We start from the raw sequence: 19,920 nt of genomic DNA, 5'->3' as shown, positions 1-19,920 counted from the left end.
GGCCTCTAAGAGAAAGCTGAAATTCACCCTGTGGGGGCAGGAAGGAAAACTATAGGAGAAACACTGCAAGGCAAGAGAGAGGACATAGGAAGGGCAGGTGGTCCAGGGGCTCAAAGAGGCTGAGGCCATTGCAGTTGGACTTCATCCTGAGGTGGTGGCAAGCCATGCATTTTTTTTTTTTTTTTCGGACAGAGTTTCACTCTTGTTGCCCAGGCTGGAGTGCATTGGCGCCATCTCAGCTCACTGCAGCCTCCACCCCTACGGGTTCAAGTGATTCTCCTGCCTCAGCCTCCCAAATAGTTGGGATTACAGGCCCGCCAGCACACCCGGCTGATTTTTGTATTTTTAGTAGAGATGGGGTTTAACCATGTTGGTCAAGCTGGTCTCGAACTCCAGATCTCAGGTGATCCACCTGCCTCGGCCTCCCAAAGTGCTGGGATTACAGGTGTGAGCCACCACTTCCCACCTTTTTTTTTTTTCTAAGACAGAGTCTCTCTCTGTTGCCTAGGCTGGAGTGCAGTGTTGCAATCTCGGCTCACCGCAACCTCGGCCTCCCAGGTTCAAGCAATTCTCTTGCCTCACCCTCTCAAGTAGCTGGGATTACATGTGCCCACCATCACGCATGGCTAATTTTTGTATTTTCAGTAGAGGTGGAGGTTCACCATGTTGGTCAGGGTGGTCTCGAACTCCTGACCTCAAGTGATCCACGTGCCTCAGCCTCCCAAAATGCTGGGATTACAGCTGTGAGCCACCATGCCCAGCCCATGGAAGGCTTTTGAGTAAAGGAGAAAGAGATTGATGCTCTAGAAAGATCAGGGTTAGGAGGTGAGACCAGAGGCCATGGAACCTCCCCATCTCTGCCCTTGCCCCTGCCCACTGCCCAGGCCTGAACCAGGACCCAGGTTTTGGAGACTGGGTGGAGTGAGAGATTCCAGCACTAGAAAGCAAGCAAGGAGGATGCCGGCTCGTGTGCAGGGCTGAGGAAGGGCAAAGCAGAGCAAAGTGGCCAACAGCATGGGCTCTGGGTTCCAGTGCTACCTCACCATTGTGTGACCCTGGACAGGTGACTTCTCTCTGAGTCTCGATTGCTTGATGTGTTAGGTAGGTGGTGATAGTGCCTGCCCCACAGCCACCTTGTGAGTGTTTATGAGTTAATGAGGATAATGTGCTCAGGGCAGAGCAGGTCTTGGTGAGGGCAGCTCTCACTGGCCCCCCCCACCACTCCGCCACTGGAGCCCAGCCCTGATGCCCTGACAGATCCTGATCTGTTCTCTTTCCCTTCCAAAGTGGAGCTAGCCTGAACTTCCAGGACTTCAGCCCTTCCAGGAGAATCTGATCCCAGGTGAGGGAGGTCACTTGGGGTGTGGCCCAGCAGGCAGGCGGGACTCCAGGCTGGGAACAGAAGTCAGCCCTGCTGGGGCTGGGAGCTGAAGGAGCTGTTCCTTTCTCATAGGTGTTAGACGAGGAAAAGTGATCATTGGTGAGGACCGCCCTTTGCTTCCCTTGGTGTGCAGGTTCAGGAGAGGGGCAGTCAGGACTTTCCGGGTCTCACCCCTGTGGCCAAGTCCCCTGGTGAGCCCTGTCTTCCCCAGCAGGACACCCCCACCCCCTCTCTGGCTGGGCTGGGTGCTGGACTGAGTTGTTGGGATGGTAGGGTGGCTGACCTGTCTTTTTGGGAGGAGGGAGGCTCTCTGCCTCTTGGGGGAGGGTGTCTGTGTGTCCAGGTGGCAATCCCGTGCCATGCCCCACTCTGTCCCTAGCCACACCAGGAGCTGAAGCCATGGCCTCAAAGCCTGAGAAGAGGGTGGCATCATCTGTCTTTATCACCCTGGCACCCCCGCGCCGCGATGTGGCTGTGGCGGAGGAAGTGAGGCAGGCGGTTTGTGAGGCCCGGCATGGCCGCCCCTGGGAGGCTCCTGCCCCAGTGAAGACACCTGAGGCTGGCTTGGCGAGGAGGCCCAGCCCCTGGACACCCCCTGGCAAGGCTGCAACCACAGTGCCAGCTGCACCTCTGCAGCTTTCCAATGGAGGTAAGAGCGGAAGGGACTTTGGGGAAGACCAGGTCAAAGGCAGAGGTGGGGAGGAAGGGGCAGGCTCCAGCATCATTCATTCATTCATTTGTTCGTTCATTGAGTGCCTACTAAGTGCCAGGCAGATTCTGGAACCCAGTTGCCTGGGTGTGAACCCTGGCTTCTCCGTTTCTCAGCTGGGTGATGTTGGCGGGCCACTTAACCTCTCGTGCCTCAGTTTCCTAATCTGTAAAATAGGGATAAAGATAGTACCTCCCTCGGAATGTGGTTATGAGGATTAAATGAGTTAATACACAAGTGTTTAGCCTTGTCCATGTCACACAGAAAGTGCTGAGACGTAAGGTTTTGTGCCTGCATGAAGCTTCCATCCCAGTGTGGGGAGCACACATAATGAAAATACGATGTCTGATGTTGGGCAGACACATGTGCTCTCATGGAGTGAAGCATGGTGGAGGGGTGAGGAGGGGCAGCTTTTTTGTTTGTTTTGAAACAGAGTCTCACTCTGTCACCAGGCTGGAGTGCAGTGGTGCAATCTCAGCTCACTGCAACTTCTCCCTCCCAGGTTCAAGCCATTCTCCTGCCTCAGCCTCAGCCTCCTGAGTAGCTGAGATTACAGGCATGCACCGCCATGCCTGGCTAATTTTTGTATTTTTAGTAGAGACAGGGTTTTGCCATGTTGTTCAGGCTGGTCTCGAACACCTGACCTCAGGTGATCTACCCGCCTCGACCTCCCAAAGTGCCGGGATTACAGGTGTGAGCCACTGTGCCTGGCCGAGGGGCAGCTTTTCATAGGGTGCTCAGGATGGCTTCTCTGAAGAGGTGACATTTCAGTTGAAACCTGAATGACAGCATGGAGCTGGCCAGGGGGAGGTGAAATCTGAGGGGCGGTGCAGAGGCCCTGAGGCAGGAGGGAATTTGGTGGGTGAAGGGTCTTTTAAAGTGCCTTTGTTTTCTCCTGGGCTTTGCTGTTCTCTCACTGTATGAGCGGAGTGAGCCCTCTCCTTGCTCTGGGCCTCAGGGTCCTCTTCTGGAAAGTGGAAATTTGTGTGTGGATGTGACCATCAGTCACAAAATGAACACAACACTAATGAGTGTTCCATTCCCTTGGGCCTGGTCAGACTGGCCCTGTTGCCATGGTCACAGGGAGCCTTCCAGTCCTCTTCCCTGTGTCTCCTATGGAAAGTCTCAGCTGTCAGGCGGGGCAGGAGTGAGGAAGGGTGACAGCCCAGGGCCCTGGGGCAGGGGGTGGCTCATCATGTGACAGGGTACCAGCTGAGATGCTAAGGGGCAGAGGCCAGCCCAGGGTAGCAGTCCCTGGAGTCTTCCAGGTGCCTAGTCAGGTGTCTTGCTGTCCTTGAGCAGGGCTGGGGCAGCCCTGTCTGTCATAGAAATCAGCTAGCGATCAGTTGGAAGTGCTGATTACAGGAAGCCAGAAAGGGGTCAAGACAAGGGGCCACGTGGGTTTGAGTGCGCATACGTTTCCATGGAACATGCTTCCTCCTTGTGACAGATACTCCCACGTTGATCTTTCCTTGCTAATCTCGCATCCCAAGAACACAGGCTCCTCCCAGCTACCTCGCTGTATAGGAGGGCCATCTTGACAAAATTCACACATCAGGACATAGGATCCAACTGGAAACAAAAATATGTGCCCCTTCTGGGTGGGCAAGGAAGTCTGGGAAATAGAGGCTAGATGTCAAAATTTCTGGGACATTTTCTTTTTTTCTTTTCTCTCTTTTTTTTTTTTTTTTTTTTTTTTTGAGATAGAGTCTTACTCTGTCGCGCAGGCTAGAGTACAGTGGTATGATCTCGGCTCCCTGCAAGCTCCGCCTCCCGGGTTCACGCCATTCTCCTGCCTCAGCCTCCTCAGTAGCTGGACTACAGGTGCCCACCAACACACCCAGCTAATTTTTGTATTTTTAGTAGAGACAGGGTTTTACCATGTTAGCCAGGATGGTCTCGATCTCCTGACCTCGTGATCCATCCGCCTCGGCCTCCGAAAGTGCTGGGATGACAGGTGTGAGCCACCACACCCAGCCTAATTTTTTTTTTTTTAGATGGCGTTTTGCTCTTGTTGCCCAGGCTGGAGTGCAGTGGCGCCTGGCATTTCCAGGGCATTTTCATGGTTGTTGGGATTATGGGAAGAGCATTTTGGGAGTGTGGGAACAAGATCAAACTTGCCTGGGAAGGGCTGGCCTGTCACTGGTCAGCATGGCTGGCCGGCCGTTTCGTCTGCCAATTTGATACCCTCAAACAGAGCACAGGGATCTTGGGGTTCAGTCTCCCTGAAGTGAGATAAGTTTTAGGTGACCAGCTTGGTCATGTGCCTGGTCTGACACAAAGGCTGGCCCCAGGCCCTGGGGATGCTGCCAGCTGCTTGAAACCGTCTACACCGAAGGCTGCCATCTGCTGTCTGCCTAGTGCTTGTCCTCTCAGAGTCATCCTCCAGCAGGTCTGGGACCCCCTTTCTTCCCACCTGCCCTGGGGCCTCAGGTCCCCTGCTTCTCTCTTGAATTCCTGCCCGCCCGTCACAGCCTGTGGGCCTTGCACCGGGAGGCAGGCACTGGGAGAGGCCACAGCACTCTTACTACCTCTCCAACACCTGGTTCCTGACTCCGTGAGCTCATCAGGGTCTGGTTCTCACACTTCTGCTGAGTCAGCAGCAGCGTCACCCGGGCCTGTACCAACACAGCCACCCGTCTGTTCCAGCACAGCTGCTGGGTCCCGCCCCAAGTATCTCTGATTCAGCAGATCTGTCGTGGGGCCCAATAATTTACATTTCTTTTTTTTTTTTTTCCGAGATAGGGTCTTGTTCTGTCACCCAAGCTGGAGTGCAGTGCAGTGGCATGATCACGGCTCACTGTAGCCTCAACCTCCCTCGCTCAAGCGATCCTCCCACCTCAGCGTCCCAAGTTGCTGGGACTGCAAGCTCTCGCCACCAAGCCTAGCTAATTTTTGTGTGTGTGTGTGTATATATATATGTATATTTTGAGACAAAGTCTCGCTCTGTCGCCCAGGCAGGAGTGCAGTGGTGCGATCTCGGCTCACTGCAAGTTCCGCCTCTCGGGTTCACGTCATTCTCCTGTCTCAGCCTCCTGAGTAGCTGGGACTACAGGCACCCACCACCACACCCAGCTAATTTTTGTGTTTTTAGTAGAGACGGGGTTTCACCATGGTTGCCAGGCTGGTCTCAAACTCCTGGCCTCAGGTGATCTGCCCTCCTTGGCCTCCCAAAGTGCTAGGATTACAGGCGTGAGCCACCACGCCCAGCCTAATTTTTTTTTTTTTTTTTTTTAGATGGTGTTTTGCTCTTGTTGCCCAGGCTGGAGTGCAGTGGCGCAATCTCAGCTCACTGCAACCTCTGCCTCCTGGATTCAAGCGAATCTCCTGGCTCAGCCTCCTCAGTAGCTGGGATTATAGTCATGTGCCACCACGCCCTGCTAATTTTGTATTTTTAGTAGACGCAGGGTTTCTCCATGTTGGTCAGGCTGGTCTCAAACTTCCAACCTCAGGTGATCCGCCTGCCTCAGCCCCGCAAAGTGCTGGGATTACAGGCGTGAGCCACTGCACCTGGCCTTTTTTTTTTTTTTTTTTGAGACAGAGTCTGGCTCTGTCTCCCAGGCTGAAGTGCAGTGGTGTGATCTAAGCTCACTGCAGCCTCAACCTCTTGGGCTTAAGTGATCCTCCCATGTCAGCCTCCCAAGTAGCTGGGATTACAGGCCTGTGCTGCCATGTCTGGCTACATTTTTTTTTATTTTTAGTAGAGTTGAGGTTTCACTATGTTGCCCAGGCTGCTCTTGAACTTCTGGGTTCAAGCATACTGCCTACCTTGGCCTCCCAAAGTGCTGAGATTATAGGCATGAGCCACCATTCCTGGCCTAAGATTAAGTTTCTTGCCTAAGGACACACAGCAAATCAGTGGCAGAGTTAGAGATGGAACCCAGGCCGGGGTGACCCCAACCCGAGCCCTCAGCTACCCTCCGTGTGCCCATGTGGGTAAGTAAAACCCTCCCCGATCCACCTGGGAGGCTCTGACCACCCCTCTCTCCTCCCCCATTGCAGGATGCCCACCCCCTCCTCCTGTCCTGGATGGTGAGGATGTGCTTCCTGACCTGGACCTCCTCCCGCCCCTCCACCGCCCCTCCGGTGCTCCTACCTTCTGAAGAGGAGGCTCCTGCTCCAATGGGGACCTCACTCATTGCAGACTTACAGCAGCTGCACCTGTCCCCGCCCCGCCCCGCCCCACCACAGGTACTGCCCTCCCCAGCAATCCCTTGGTCTCCTGGGTTGGGGGACAGGGGTCTGGGCCTTCTGGGCATTCAGGGGTTCTAAACCTGGACTTCATGTGGTGCATTCTTCTGCTCGGGGACAGTCCGTCTTTGAAGCTCTCAGAAGTCCCTATTCAGCAGGTAAAAATTGGTTAAGCGTTTCATGGTCCCTGGAGAGGGCTGCCACTGCCTCCCCCGCTCCACCCGCTGCAGACACACACTTCAGCTCTGAGGAAGACATTTTCCTGAGTCTGACCTAAATCCCTTAGGCTGCATAGGAAACCTGGTTTTTGTTTAGTTGGTTGATTTTGAGATGGAGTCTTGCTCTGTCGCCCAGGCTGGAGTGCAGTGGCATGATCTTGGCTCACTGCAGCCTCCGCTTCCCAGGTTCAAGGTGATTCTCCTGCCACAGCCTCCTGAATAGCTGGAATTACAGGCACCCGCACCATGCCTGGCTAATTTTTGTACTTTTTGTAGAGGTGGGGTTTCACCATGTTGGTCAGGCTGGTCTTGAACTACTCACCTCAGGTGATCCACCCAGCTCGGCCTCCCAAAGTGTTGGAATTACAGGTGTGAGCCACTGCGCCTGGCCAGGAACCTGTTTTTTTAACCCTGGGCCCTTAACAGAGGTTGTATAGAAATGGGGGGCATCACAGGCCAAGGGCTTAGTTCACTTCAGTCCAGCATCCACGGGGAAGCCTGGTTGCAGGAGAATCCTAAGTAGGATGAGGAGCAGTGGCTGATCAAGCGACCCCAGTCAGCTGCCACTGCGACCTTCCTGCTGAGAGACTTAGGCAGGTCCCTTGCTTCCCTGGGCCTCGGTTTCCTTCTCAGTGCAATGCGGCTAATTGCACCCGTTGCCACCCAGAAGAGGAACAGAGCTGGGAGGGTTGCCTGGGGTCCCCACCGGGTGACTCCCTGTCTGCATCCCCACAGGCCCCAGCGGAGGGACCTTCGGTCCAGCCCAGTCCCCTCAGGCCCGTGGAGGAAGAGCTGCCACCTCCTCCAGCAGAACCTGTTGAGAAAGAGGCATCCACAGGTGGGTGCACAGGGCTGGGAGGATTCTGGGGGGATCTCATGGGGCCAGCATGGGCTTCCAGGTAGAAACCAGGAGAGTGAGGACCCCCTTCCCATCCCCACCCCAGCTCATGTTACAATGATGGACTTTGTAGGTGGGCATCCATTTAATTTGTGTTGCCTTAGCCTTTTCCCCTTTGTACCTAAATTCTATTTAAAATGTTAGTCTGCACAGTTTGTTACGATAACAAAAATGTCTTGAAATTTTGTCTCATTATTTTATTTTCTGAATACCTAATGCCCTCACACGGTGCAAAATAAACAGCATGAGTGGGGACACAGAACCCTGCAACCTGCCCCATCCCCTTACCATCCGGTTTCCTTCCAGATGGGCGTCCTGTGTCATTGAGTTCTCATGTATCCTGCCAAAGACACTGTGCACATATGAGCAAATACAAATATGTGGCCACCCACTCCCTCCCCCCATTTTTCCATAAGCAGCAAACTAGGCCCTTCTACTGTTCACTTTCTTTCCTTTGTGCATCTCAGAGCTGGTCATCAGAATATAACGTGGCTCCTGGCCGGGCGCGGTGGCTCACGCCTATAATCCCAGCACTTTGGGAGGCCGAGGCAGGTGGATTACCTGAGGTCAGGAGTTTGAGACTAGCCTGGCCAACATGGTGAAACGCTGTCTCTACTAAAAACACGAAAATTAGCTGGGCGTGGTGGTGTGTGCCTGTAATCTCAGCCACTCGGGAGGCCAAGGCAGGAGAATTGCTTGAACCCGGGAGGCAGAGGTTGCAGTGAGCCGAGATTGTGCCACTGCACTCCAGCCTGGGTGACAGAGTGAGCCTCCGTCTCAAAAACAAATAAATAAAATAAAATAAAGTGGCTCCTGGCTGGGTATAATGGCTCATGCCTGTGCTCCCAGCACTTTGGGAGGTCGAGGCAGCCAACAATCCCTTTGTCCTGAAACGGCTGTCCAGAATTCCTTTTTTTTTTTTTTTCTGAAATAGAATCTCGCTCTGTCACCCAGGCTGGAGTGCAGTGACACGATCTCGGCTCACTGCAGCCTCCACCTCCTAGGTTCAAGTGATTCTCCCGCCTCAGCCCCATGAGTAGCTGGGACTGCAGGGGCATGCCACTATGCCCAGCTAATTTTTGTATTTTTAGTAGAGATGGAATTTCACCATGTTGGCTAGGCTGGTCTTGAACTCCTGGCCTCAAGTGATCCGCTCACCTTAGCCTCCCAAAGTGCTGGCATTACAGGCATGAGCCACCACACCTGACTCAGATTCCTTTTTAATGCTCAAATGCAGGGTTTGAGACAGAGCCTCGGGTACCCTGGGCATGTTCTGGGTGGTGCCTGGGTACAGTCCTAGCAGGCTGGGCTAGTAATGGCCTGTGTCTTCCCTACCCCAGACATCTGTGCCTTCTGCCACAAGACCGTGTCCCCCCGAGAGCTGGCTGTGGAGGCCATGAAAAGGCAGTACCATGCCCAGTGCTTTACGTGCCGCACCTGCCGCCGCCAGCTGGCTGGACAGAGCTTCTACCAGAAGGATGGGCGACCCCTCTGCGAACCCTGCTACCAGGTAACCCCTGCAGCAGACCTCTGGGTGCCAGGCACTGAGCTGAGCACTTACAATATGTTGTATCATTTCATTCCCCATACAATCCTGGGAAGTAGGCACTATTGACCCCTTTCACAGATGAGGAAACTAAGGCTCAGAAAGAAGGAGCCCAGTGAAGGCGATTAGTTTCCTAGGGCTGCCTGTAAGAGATCACAACCTTGTTGACTTCCAACAACACACGTTTATTCTATCCCGGTTCTGGAGGTCAAAAGTCCAATATCAGCTTCACTGGGCCAAAACCAAGGTGTTGTGCTGTCTGCAGGCTTGAGGGAGAACGCACATCTCTGCCTTTTGCAATTTCTTTTTTTTTTAGTTCTTTTTTGGGGTGGGGGACGGAGTCTCACTCTATCGCCTAGGCTGGAGTGCAGTGGCACGATCTCGTCTCACTGCAACCTCTGCCACCCAGGTTCAAGGGATTCTTCTGCCTCAGCGCCTACAGGCGACCTGCCACCTCGCACCGCGCTAATTTTTTTTTTTTTTTTTTTTTTTTTTTGAGACGGAGTCTTGCTCTGATCCGCCCGGCTGGAGTTGCATGTGGGCCAGATCTCAGCTCACTGCAAGTCCGCTCCCGGGTCTCACGCCATTCTCCTGCCTCAGCCGCGCGCGGGAGTACTGGGACTACAGGCGCCGACACCTCGCCCGGCTAGTTCTTGTATTTTTAGTAGAGACGGGTTTCACCGTGTTACCAACGGATGGTCTTGATCTCTGACCTCGTGATCGCCCGTCTCAGCCTCCCAAAGCTGGGATTACAGGCTGTAGCCACCGGCCCGGCCAAGTTTCTTGTATTTTTCATAGAGACAGGTTTCAGCCATCTTGGCCAGGCTGGTCTTGAATTCCTGACATCGTGATCTACCCCGCCTCGGCCCGTCCAAAGTGCTGGGATTACAGGCCTGAGCCACCACACCCCGTCACCCTTTTTTTTTTTTTTTTTTTTTTTTTTTGAGATGGAGTCTTGCTCTGTCGCCCAGGGCTGGAGTGCAGTGGCCTGATCTAGCTACTGCAAGCCTTCCGCCTCCCGGGTTTATGCCATTCTCCTGCTCAGGCCTCCCGAGTAGCTGGGACTACAGGCATCCGCTCACCTCGCCTGGCTAGTTTTTGTTATTTTTAGTAGAGACGGGGTTTTCACCGTGTTAGCCAGGATGGTCTCGATCTCCTGACCTCGTGATCCGCCCGTCTCGTCTCCAAAGTGCTGGCAGTACAGGCTTGAGCCACCTCGCCGCCCTTTTTTTTTTTTTTTTTTTTTTTTTTTTTTCTTTTAGATAGAGACTCATTCTGTCATCCAGACTGGAGTGCAGTTGTGCAATCTTGGATCACTGAAACCTCTGCATCCCAGGTTCAAGCGATTCCCATGTCTCAGCCTCCTGAGTAGCTGGGACTACAGGTGCCCGCCACCATACCCGACTAATTTTTGTATTTTGAGTAGAGATGGGGTTTTACCACTTTGGCCAGGCTGGTCTCAAACTCCTGACCTCAAGGGATCCACCCTCTCAGCCTCCCAAACTGCTGGGATTACAGGTGTGAGCCACTGCACTCGGCCCCTTTTGCAGTTTCTGAAGCTGCATTCTACTTGACTCCTTCCTCTGCCATCAAAGCCAGCAGTGTAGCATCCCGCTTCAGCGGCCCTGTTGCCACCTCTGTGTCAAGTTACAGGGACACTGTGATGGCATTTAGGACCCACCTGGATAATCAGGATAATCTCCCCCATCTTAAGATCCTTAACTTGGCTGGGCGCAGTGGCTCATGCCTGTAATCCCAGCACTTTGGGAGGCCGAGGCGGATGGATCACGAGGTCAGGAGATCGAGACCATGGTGAAACCCCGTCTCTACTAAAAATACAAAAAATTAGCTGGGTATGGTGGCAGGCGCCTGTAGTCCCAGCTACTCGGGAGGCTGAGGCAGGAGAATGGCATGAACCCGGGAGGTGGAGGTTGTAGTGAGCCAAGATCGTGCCACTGCACTCCAGCCTGGGCGACAGAGTGAGTAAATAAGACTCCATCTCAAAAAAAAAAAAAGATCCTTAACTTATCCCATCTGAAAGCCTCTTTTTCCGGGCAAGGTAACGTTCACAGGGTCCAGAGATAAGGACCTGAATATCTTTGGGGGCATCTCTTAGCTACCACACGAGGTCACATAAGATGGCCAAGCAGCTGGGATTCTACTCCACACGCATGTGGCTCTGGAGGCTGCCGTCAGTCTTGCCACCATCTCCCCTAGAGCCACAAGGTTCCAATGTTTGATCTCACAGAATCTGTGTTGCTTCCGGGTACCAAGTGCAATCTGGGAGAGCCAGTTGGGATGCCAGCATACTGGAATTTCTAACTTTTGGATGGTTTGTGGTGGCATGTCGAGGGTGGCAACCACCCACAGCCGCATCCCCTGGGTATGTGTGTAGGCCACTCCGTGTGCTTATGATGAGGAACACCTGGAAATCAGCATGTTGAGCAAGTGTCTCAGGTGATTCTCATGCATATAGAAGTTTGAAAACGGCTGATTTGAGGGGTTAGAGTATTTGGAGCTGAGACTCTCCAGAAGAATCCAAACAATCCAATCCCAGGCTCACAGGCACTGTGGGAGGAGAGAGGAGCCAGGCCCTCCCTGCTGTGTCCCTGTGACCCCATCAACATGATGGGGGAGTGTCCCTCAGGGGTGAGACACTGGGGGAGGAGGGGTGAGGAGGGGTGTCTAGCTGAAAGCAGCCAAGAGGAAGACTTGATCAGTGTGCTGGGGAGAGAAGGGCCGTGCCCATGAGAAGGAGGGTGGGAGTGGGAGATGCCTCCTACATCTGTCCAGGTGGGGTCAAGGTAAAATGCACAGGAGCACAGCCAGGAAGGAGAGATAGCATGTCCAGGAGAAAAGGTGGAAAGGCTAGAGGGAGGCCCACTGCCCTGCCTTAGGTATCTCTTTATCATTGCTCGGCAGCTTCTATGAATGCATATATACCAGCCAGGCACGGTGGCTCACACCTGCAATCTCAGCACTTCGGGAGGCTGAGGTGGGAGGATTGCTTGAGGTCAGGAGTTCGAGACCAGCCTGGACAACATGGCAAGACTCCACCCTATTTTAAAATAGTTATTTTTTATTAAAACGTGTTTTTAAAGAGAATGCATGTATACCTATAGACCGCAATGTATAGGTGCACTGAAAAATTCCACGTGATTCTCCCGCCTCAGCTTCCCAAGTACCTGGGATTACAGGTGCCTACCACCATGCCCAGCTGTCTTTTTTGTTTGTTGGTTGGTTGGCTGGTTGGTTTTTTTTGTTTTTTTGTGTGTGTGTTTTTAGTAGAGACAGGGGTTTCACCATATTGGCCAGGCTTGTCTGGAACTCCTGACCTCAGGAGATCCGCCTGCCTTGGCCTCCCAAAGTCCAGGGATTACAGGCATAAGCCACCTTGCCTGGCACATTTCTTCTTAAAGGCGTCATATAAAATTATATTAACTGGCGGCCGGGCGCGGTGGCTCAAGCCTGTAATCCCAGCACTTTGGGAGGCCGAGACGGGCGGATCACGAGGTCAGGAGTTCGAGACCATCCTGGCTAACACGGTGAAACCCTGTCTCTACTAAAAAATACAAAAAGCTAGCCGGGCGAGGTGGCTGGTGCCTGTAGTCCCAGCTACTCGGGAGGCTGAGGCAGGAGAATGGCGTAAACCCGGGAGGTGGAGCTTGCAGTGAGCTGAGATCCGGCCACTGCACTCCAGCCTGGGCGACAGAGCGAGACTCCGTCTCAAAAAAAAATAATAAAATAAAAAAATAAAATTATATTAACTGGCTGGGTGCCATGGCTCATGCCAGGCCGAGGCAGGCAGATCACCTGAGGTTAGGAGTTTGAGACCAGCCTGACCAAAATGGAAAAACCCTGTCTCTACTAAAAATACAAAAACTAGCCAGGCACAGTGGTGCATGCCTGTAATCCCAGCTACTCCGGAGGCTGAGGCAGGAGAATTGCTTGAACCCAGGAGGCGGAGGCTGCAGTGAGTCAAGATCGCACCACTGCATTCCAGTCTGGGCGACAGAGCAAGACTCCATCTCCAAAAAAAAGAAAAATCCTGGGCACGGTGGCTCATGCCTGTAATCCCAACACTTTGGGAGGCCGAGGCAGGTGGATCACCTGAGGTCAGGAGTTCAAGAGCAGCCTGGCCAAAATGGAGAAACCCCGTCTCTACTAAAAATACAAAAAATTAGCCTGGGTGTTGGCGCATGTCTGTAATCCCAGCTACTTGGGAGACTGAGGCAGGAGAATTGCTTTAACCCAGGAGGCGAGGTTGTGGTGAGCCAAGATTGCGCCATTGCACTTCAGCCTGGGTGACAAGAGCGAAACTCCGTCTCAGGAAAAAAAAAAAAAAAAGGTAGATCTCATGTTAAGTGTTCTTCCAACAATAAAACAATTTGTAAAAGACTGCAATAATACTATGATATGTAAAATAAAGACATCCAAACAGAAGGAAAATGAAAATAGAAAGTGAGACGAGATCAAAGGGAATGTTACGACGCACCGTGTGTGAGGAGGCCAGACAGGGAGGCTCACGCCTGTAATCCCAGCACTTTGGGAGGCTAAGGCAGGTCGATCACTTGAGGTCAGGAGTTCGAAACCAGCCTGGTCAACACAGTGAAACACCATGTCTACAAAAATACAAAAAATTAGCCGGGCGTGGTGGCATGCACCTGTAGTTTCAGCTACTCAGGAGGCTGAGGCATGAGAATCACTTGAACCTCATGTAGAGGATGCAGTGAGCTGAGATTGGGGCACTGCACTCCAGCCTCAGTAACAGAGTGAGACTCTGTCCCAAAACAAAACAAAAATCAAATAACAACAAAAAAGCCCTATAATGGTTTCTAAACGTGAAATGTGGAATTTGGCTCTGAGTTTCCAAGTGGCCAAATGGAAAAGGGAAAGAATTTGAAGGCTTCTTGTCTATATGACAAAAGCACCCAATTCTCCTGAGAATTCATTTTCCCGACCCTGAAGTTTAAGCGAAGTTTCTCCTATGAGCTCTGTGAACCCTGGCCTCAAACACATCCCAGTAACAAGAAATGCAGCCATGGCATCAGGGCATCAGGGCAGTATTCCTTGCAGTAAGCCAAGGATGCAAGGCTAAGCTCAATTTGTTATAAGCAATGGTGGAGGTTTTGGGCGATAGTTATAGGTTGTCTGCAGGCCTCTCCTGTACTTCCCAATTCCTGGGCTCCCGAGGGCAGCCTCCCAGAAGAAGAGACCCTTGTGGGTTGGAGTGGGTGTGCCGTGGATGACTCTGGCAGTGGCCTCTGTCCCAGGACACGTTGGAGAAGTGCGGCAAGTGTGGCGAAGTGGTCCAGGACCACATCATCAGGGCCCTGGGCCAGGCCTTCCACCCCTCCTGCTTCACGTGTGTGACCTGCGCCCGGTGCATTGGGGATGAGAGCTTTGCCCTGGGCAGCCAGAACGAGGTGTACTGCCTGGATGACTTCTACAGGTACGAGAGGGGTTTGGTACCAGGTGGGGTGCAGGGACAGGGTGAGACCCAAGCAGGATGAAGGAGCCGAGCCTGAGTCCTGGGTGCTGGGCCCGAGTTTCCTGTCTACTGGTTTATTATAAAGAATATTACAGGGCTGGACCGGGCACGGTGGCTCATGCCCGTAATCCCAGCACTTTGGGAGACTGAGGCGGGTGGATCACAAGTTCAGGAGATTGAGACCATCCTAGCTAATATGGTGAAACCCCATCTCTACTAACAATACAAAAAAATTAGCCAGGCCTGGTGGTGGGCGCCTGTAGTCCCAGCTACTCAGGAGGCCGAGGCAGGAGAATGGCGTGAACCCAGAAGGCGGAGCTTGCAGTGAGCTGAGATCATGCCACTGCACTCCAGCCTGGGCGACAGAGCGAGACTCCATCTCAAGCAAAACAAAGCAAAAAATTAAAAAATATATATAATGTCACAGGCAGGTATTATTAAGGGTTCTGTTTTACCAACCAAGGCACACAGCAGCTAAGTACCCAAAGTCTCTCCACAGGTAACTATTGAAACTCTTGGTAAGTATACACATCCCCAAGGACCTGACTTTCGGGCCCTGCTCTAAAACCCCAGACCTCTGGGTCTGCCCTTGGAGCTGAATGACACAGTGGGGACACATCTGTTGGACTCAGTCCCTGCCCATGAGTTGCTCACCACTCAAGGGGAGCGACAGATGTGTCTCTTAAGAAAGAAGTACTGACTGGGCACGGCGGCTCACACCTGTAATCCCAGCACTTTGGGAGGCCAAGGTGGGCAGATCACGAGGTCAGGAGTTCAAGACCAGCCTGACCAACATGGTGAAACCCTGTCACTACTAAAAATACAAAAATTAGCTGGGCACGGTAGCGCCTGCCTGTAGTCCCAGCAGCTCAGGAGGCTGAGGCAGGAGAATCACTTGAACCTGGGAGGCGGAGGTTGCAGTGAGCGGAGATTGTGCCATTGCACCCCAGCCTGGGTGACAAGAGCCAAAAAACTCCGTCTCAAAAAAAAAAAAAAAAAAAGGCAGATGAGATGGGTCCCAGCCCCAATGAACACAGTTCTCAATTCAGACAATCTCCAGTGATGCTGGGAAACCAGGTCTCATTACACAGGTCTCTCCACCTGCTCCTGCCAGGAAGAAATAGACATCTCTGCTTATAGCTGCTAGTGCAGTCCCATAGCAACGGGACTGAAATTGCTCAGGAGGTGAACACCAGCCAGCCCGAGTTCTGACAGCTAATTAATTTATGTGGTTGTGGCAGGAACGCCTCCCAAGCATGAGTTTCTTTGCTTCTAGGAAATTCGCCCCCGTCTGCAGCATCTGTGAAAATCCCATCATTCCTCGGGATGGGAAAGATGCCTTCAAAATCGAGTGCATGGGAAGAAACTTCCATGAAAATTGCTATAGGTGTGAGGTGAGTAGAGCCCAGGTGATTTAATAATATTCCATCACTGCATGCCAGGCCCTTGGCTGGGTTGCTTGGACATGGGGACAGGTCAGGGTGGGGGCTGTACTCTCAAATTGCTCACTGTCCGGTAGGAGAAACAAGAGATGCTGGAAATACAACTATAGTCTATTATCAACTCTTTGACTATAGTCTATTATCAACTCTTTGCGTTAATGATAAGAAACCAAATTCGGCCGGGTGCGGTGGCTCAAGCCTGTAATCCCAGCACTTTGGGTGAGGCCGAGGACGGGCGGATCACGAGGCAGGAGATCAGACAGTCCTGGCTAACACGGTTGAAACCCCTGTCTCTACTAAAATTATTTATGAAAAATAGCCGGGCGAGGTGGCACTTTTTTGGTAGCGCCTGTAGTCCCTGCTACTTCGGTGTAGAGCTGAGGCTGATGGAATGCCATAACACCGGGCGGAGTCTTGCGGTGGCGTAACCCTGGTGAGGCGGAGCTTGCAGTGAGCATTTGATTGATTCCGGACCACTGTCTACTCCTTGCTCTTGTGCTTTTACGACAGAGCCGAGACTCAGTCTCAACAAAAAAAAAAAAAAAAAAAAGAAAGTCTCTTTTAAATTGTTTTTTGTTTTATTATTTATTTATTGTTTTATTTATTTATTTATATTTTGAGATGGCATCTCACTCCTGTTCGCCCAGGCTGAGTGCAGTTAGCGCGATCTCATGCTCACCGACACCCCTCCGACTCTCCTGTCAGCGGTTCCTGCACTCAGCCTCCGAGCGCTGGACTACAGGCGTCAAATCCCCACGGCCCCTGTACTAATTGTGTATTTAGTGAGATGGGGTTTTACCACGTTGGGCCAAGGTTGGCTTGAACCTCCTTGACCTCGACGTCGAGCCACCTGCCTCAGCCCCCCAGAGTGCAGGATTAAAGGCTATGGCCCACTATGCGGCGCCGGCCAAAATGGAAGTCTGTAGCATGTGACTTGGAGCGAGAGGGCTGGGGGTTATGCGTAATGTTTAGGCCAAGATGAAGGAAAGGGGCTGCAGTGCCAGGCATAGTGATGAGTCTGGATTTAGGCTGCAGAGATGAGGTCAGCTGAGATGGCGAGCCTGAATGGAGCAGGTTGTCTACACGCAACTTGGCGCATCAGAAGGGTCCTATGCTCAGCTTTAAGTCTGCTCATTGCTCTCTTTAAATTCTTGAATTTTTATTTTATTTATTTATTTTTTTGAGGACGGGTCTCGCTCTGTCGCCCAGGCTGGAGTTACGTGGCCGGATCTCAGCTCACTGAGCTCTGCGCTCCCAGGTTTACACCATTCGCCTGCTCAGTCCTCCGAGTAGTTTTAGACTGGGACTACAGGCGCCGCCACTCGGCCTGGCTAGTTTTTTGTATTTTTAGTAGAGACGGGGTTTCCACCAGTTGCAGGATGTCTTGGTTCCTGACCTTTGTGATCCGCCGTCTCGGCCCCCAAGTGCTGAGGATTTTACAGGGCTTGAGCCCACCGCGCCAGCCAAATTCTTGAATTTTTGTTTGTTTTTTTCTATTAATTAATTTTTTATTTTTGAGGATGGAGTTTTGCTCTGTTGCCAGCTGGGAGTGGCAAGGGGCGATCGTGCGCTCACGCAAGCTCGCCTCCTGGATCATGCCATATCCCCGGACCTCAGCCCCCGAGGTGACTGGGACTACAGGTGCCTGCCACCACGCCCGGCTAATTTTTTTGGTATTTTTTAGTAGAGATGGGATTTCACTGTATTAGCCAGGATGGTCTCGCTCTCATGACCCCGTGATCCGCCCGCCTCAGCCTCCCCAAGTGCTGGGATTACAGGCGTGAGCCACTGTGCCCAGCCTTTGTTTTTAATAGAGACAGAGACTGGAGTCAGGCTGGAGTGCAGTAGTATAATCATAGCTCACTGTAGCCTTGAAAGTTTGGGCTCAAGCAGTTCTCTCACCTTAGCATCCTGAGTAACTGTAAGTACGGGTGCGCACCACCACACCCAGCTAATTTTTTTTATTTTTTAAATTTTTGTAGAGATGACTTTGCCCAGGCTGGTCTTGAACTCCTGGGCTCAAGCGATCCTCTCACCTTGGCCTCCCAAAGTGCTGAGATCACATGCGTGAGCCACTACCTACGGCCTGAAATTCTTAATTTTTTTTTTTTTTTTTTTTTTTTTTTTTAGAGACTGAGTCTCACTTTGTTACCCAAGCTGGAATACAGTGGCACTATCTCAGCTCACTGTAACCTCTGCCTCTCAGGTTCAAGCAACTCTCTTGCCTCAGCCTCCCGAGTAGCTGGAATGACAGGCTCGCACTACCGTGCCCAGGTAATTTTTGTATTTTTAGTAGAGACGGGGTTTTGCCATGTTGACCAGGCTGGTGTTAAACTCCTGATCTCAAGTGATCCGCCTGCCTTGGCCTCCCAAAGTGCTGGGTGGCGTGAGCCACCACACCCAGCCAAAATTCTTAATTTCTGAACAAGGGGCCCCACATTTTTATTTTGTCCAAGATCCTACAAATTATGTAGTCAGTCCTGCTGAGGAGGCTCAGAAATCCTCTCCCACCCCTTCTACTTCCGGCTCCTTGTCACTGAAGCTTCTGTCTTCTCCGGTGATGGTGACAAGGTGGCAACTTTTATGGGGGGGACCTAAGTGGAGAGCCCCAGAGCAGATCTCTTACACGATGAGTATTTCGAAACACTTGTTCACTCCCACTTATATAAACAGATACTGGGACCCAGAGACTATTTTCACTGAGGTTGTCAAAGGAGCTGGGTAGAGAAGTTGATAAATTGCTGCGTAATTACATTGTCTTTGTTGGTTATAGTTCAAAGTCCTGCTGATAGCGCATTTTGAAAGCCCAATGAGGAAGTTTAAATGCTGTTATCCCCACCGTTGTCCTAATGAGTCCAGCAGTGACTGGCACTTTCCTGAGCCAGGAAGTCAGGAAGCGAATAACCCCCACAGTGGTCTTGATGACTTGGCCAAGGGTGGTGTAGTAAGTCGGCATTTGGACTCCAGAAGTTATGTGTCAGAAGATGAGGCTTCTTGACCAGGCACGGTGGCTCATGCTGGTAATCCCAGCACTTCGGGAGGCCCAGGCGGATGGATCACTTGCATTCAGGAGTTCAAGACCAGCCTGGCCAACATGGCGAAACCCGGTTTCTACTAAAAATACAAAAATTAGGCCAGGTGCAGTGGCTCACTCCTGTAATCCCAGCACTTTGGGAGGCTGAGGCAGGCGGATCACAAGGTCAAGAGATGGAGACCATCCTGGCCAACATGGTGAAACCCCATCTCTACTAAAAATACAAAAATTACCTGGGTGTGGTGGTGTGTGTCTGTAGTCCCAGCTACTCGGGAAGGTGAGGCAGGAGAATTGCTTGAATCTGGGAGGCAGAGGTTGCAGTGGGCCGAGATTGCACCACTGTGCTCCACAATGGCAACAGAGTAAGACTCCGTCTCAAAAAAAAATTAGCTGGGTATGGTGGTGCACGCCTGCAGTCCCAGCTACTTGGGAGGCTGAGGCAGGAGAATCGCTTGAACCCAGGAGGCAGAGGTTGCAGTGAGCCGAGATTGTGCCACTGCACTCTAGCCATCTACCCTGGGCAATAGAGCAAGATTCCATCTCAAAAAAAAAAAAAAAAAAAGTGAGGCTCTTGAAACACAGCAGCCTGGAAGGAGTTGAGTGCTGTTACCTAAGAAGAAAATGGGTTTCCATGCACTGCCCACACCCACATCTCACCATTTCTACTTGCTTTGGGGTCCATATTATTTATGACTATTGTTGGAAGGATAACAGTGCTTTTATATATAGGTAGTATTTTTAAATTTATAAAATGCTTTCATTGACATCACCTTATTTAATCCTAGTGACAGTCTTGTGAGATGGGATTTATTGTCCCCATTAAGATGGGGAAACTGGGCCGGGCGCGGTGGCTCAAGCCTGTAATCCCAGCACTTTGGGAGGCCGAGGCGGGCGGATCACGAGGTCAGGAGATCGAGACCATCCTGGCTAACATGGTGAAACCTCGTCTCTACTAAAAAATACAAAAAACTAGCCGGGCGCGTTGGCGGGCGCCTGTAGTCCCAGCTACT

The 19,920-nt window shown here is 52.0% G+C and overlaps 1 protein-coding gene across 1 annotated transcript in view; it reads left to right on the top strand.

The window, feature by feature from the left end:
- The first annotated feature begins 686 nt into the window (after positions 1–686).
- Positions 687–19,920, top strand: part of FBLIM1 (filamin binding LIM protein 1) — a 24,069-nt gene continuing 4,835 nt past the window's right edge. Inside the window, 9 exon segments of the mRNA XM_017865262.1 lie at positions 687–1,342; positions 1,454–1,572; positions 1,761–2,030; positions 6,093–6,156; positions 6,158–6,281; positions 7,235–7,337; positions 8,738–8,907; positions 14,217–14,395; positions 15,711–15,828. Of these exon segments, the coding sequence (XP_017720751.1) occupies positions 1,781–2,030; positions 6,093–6,156; positions 6,158–6,281; positions 7,235–7,337; positions 8,738–8,907; positions 14,217–14,395; positions 15,711–15,828 (1,008 nt within the window). The 5' untranslated portion in view covers positions 687–1,342; positions 1,454–1,572; positions 1,761–1,780.

This window comes from Rhinopithecus bieti, unplaced genomic scaffold (assembly GCF_001698545.2).
Source record: "Rhinopithecus bieti isolate Rb0 unplaced genomic scaffold, ASM169854v2 scaffold_81031, whole genome shotgun sequence".
Taxonomy (NCBI): Eukaryota; Metazoa; Chordata; class Mammalia; order Primates; family Cercopithecidae; genus Rhinopithecus; species Rhinopithecus bieti.
This window is presented reverse-complemented; position numbering and strand designations above follow the sequence as displayed.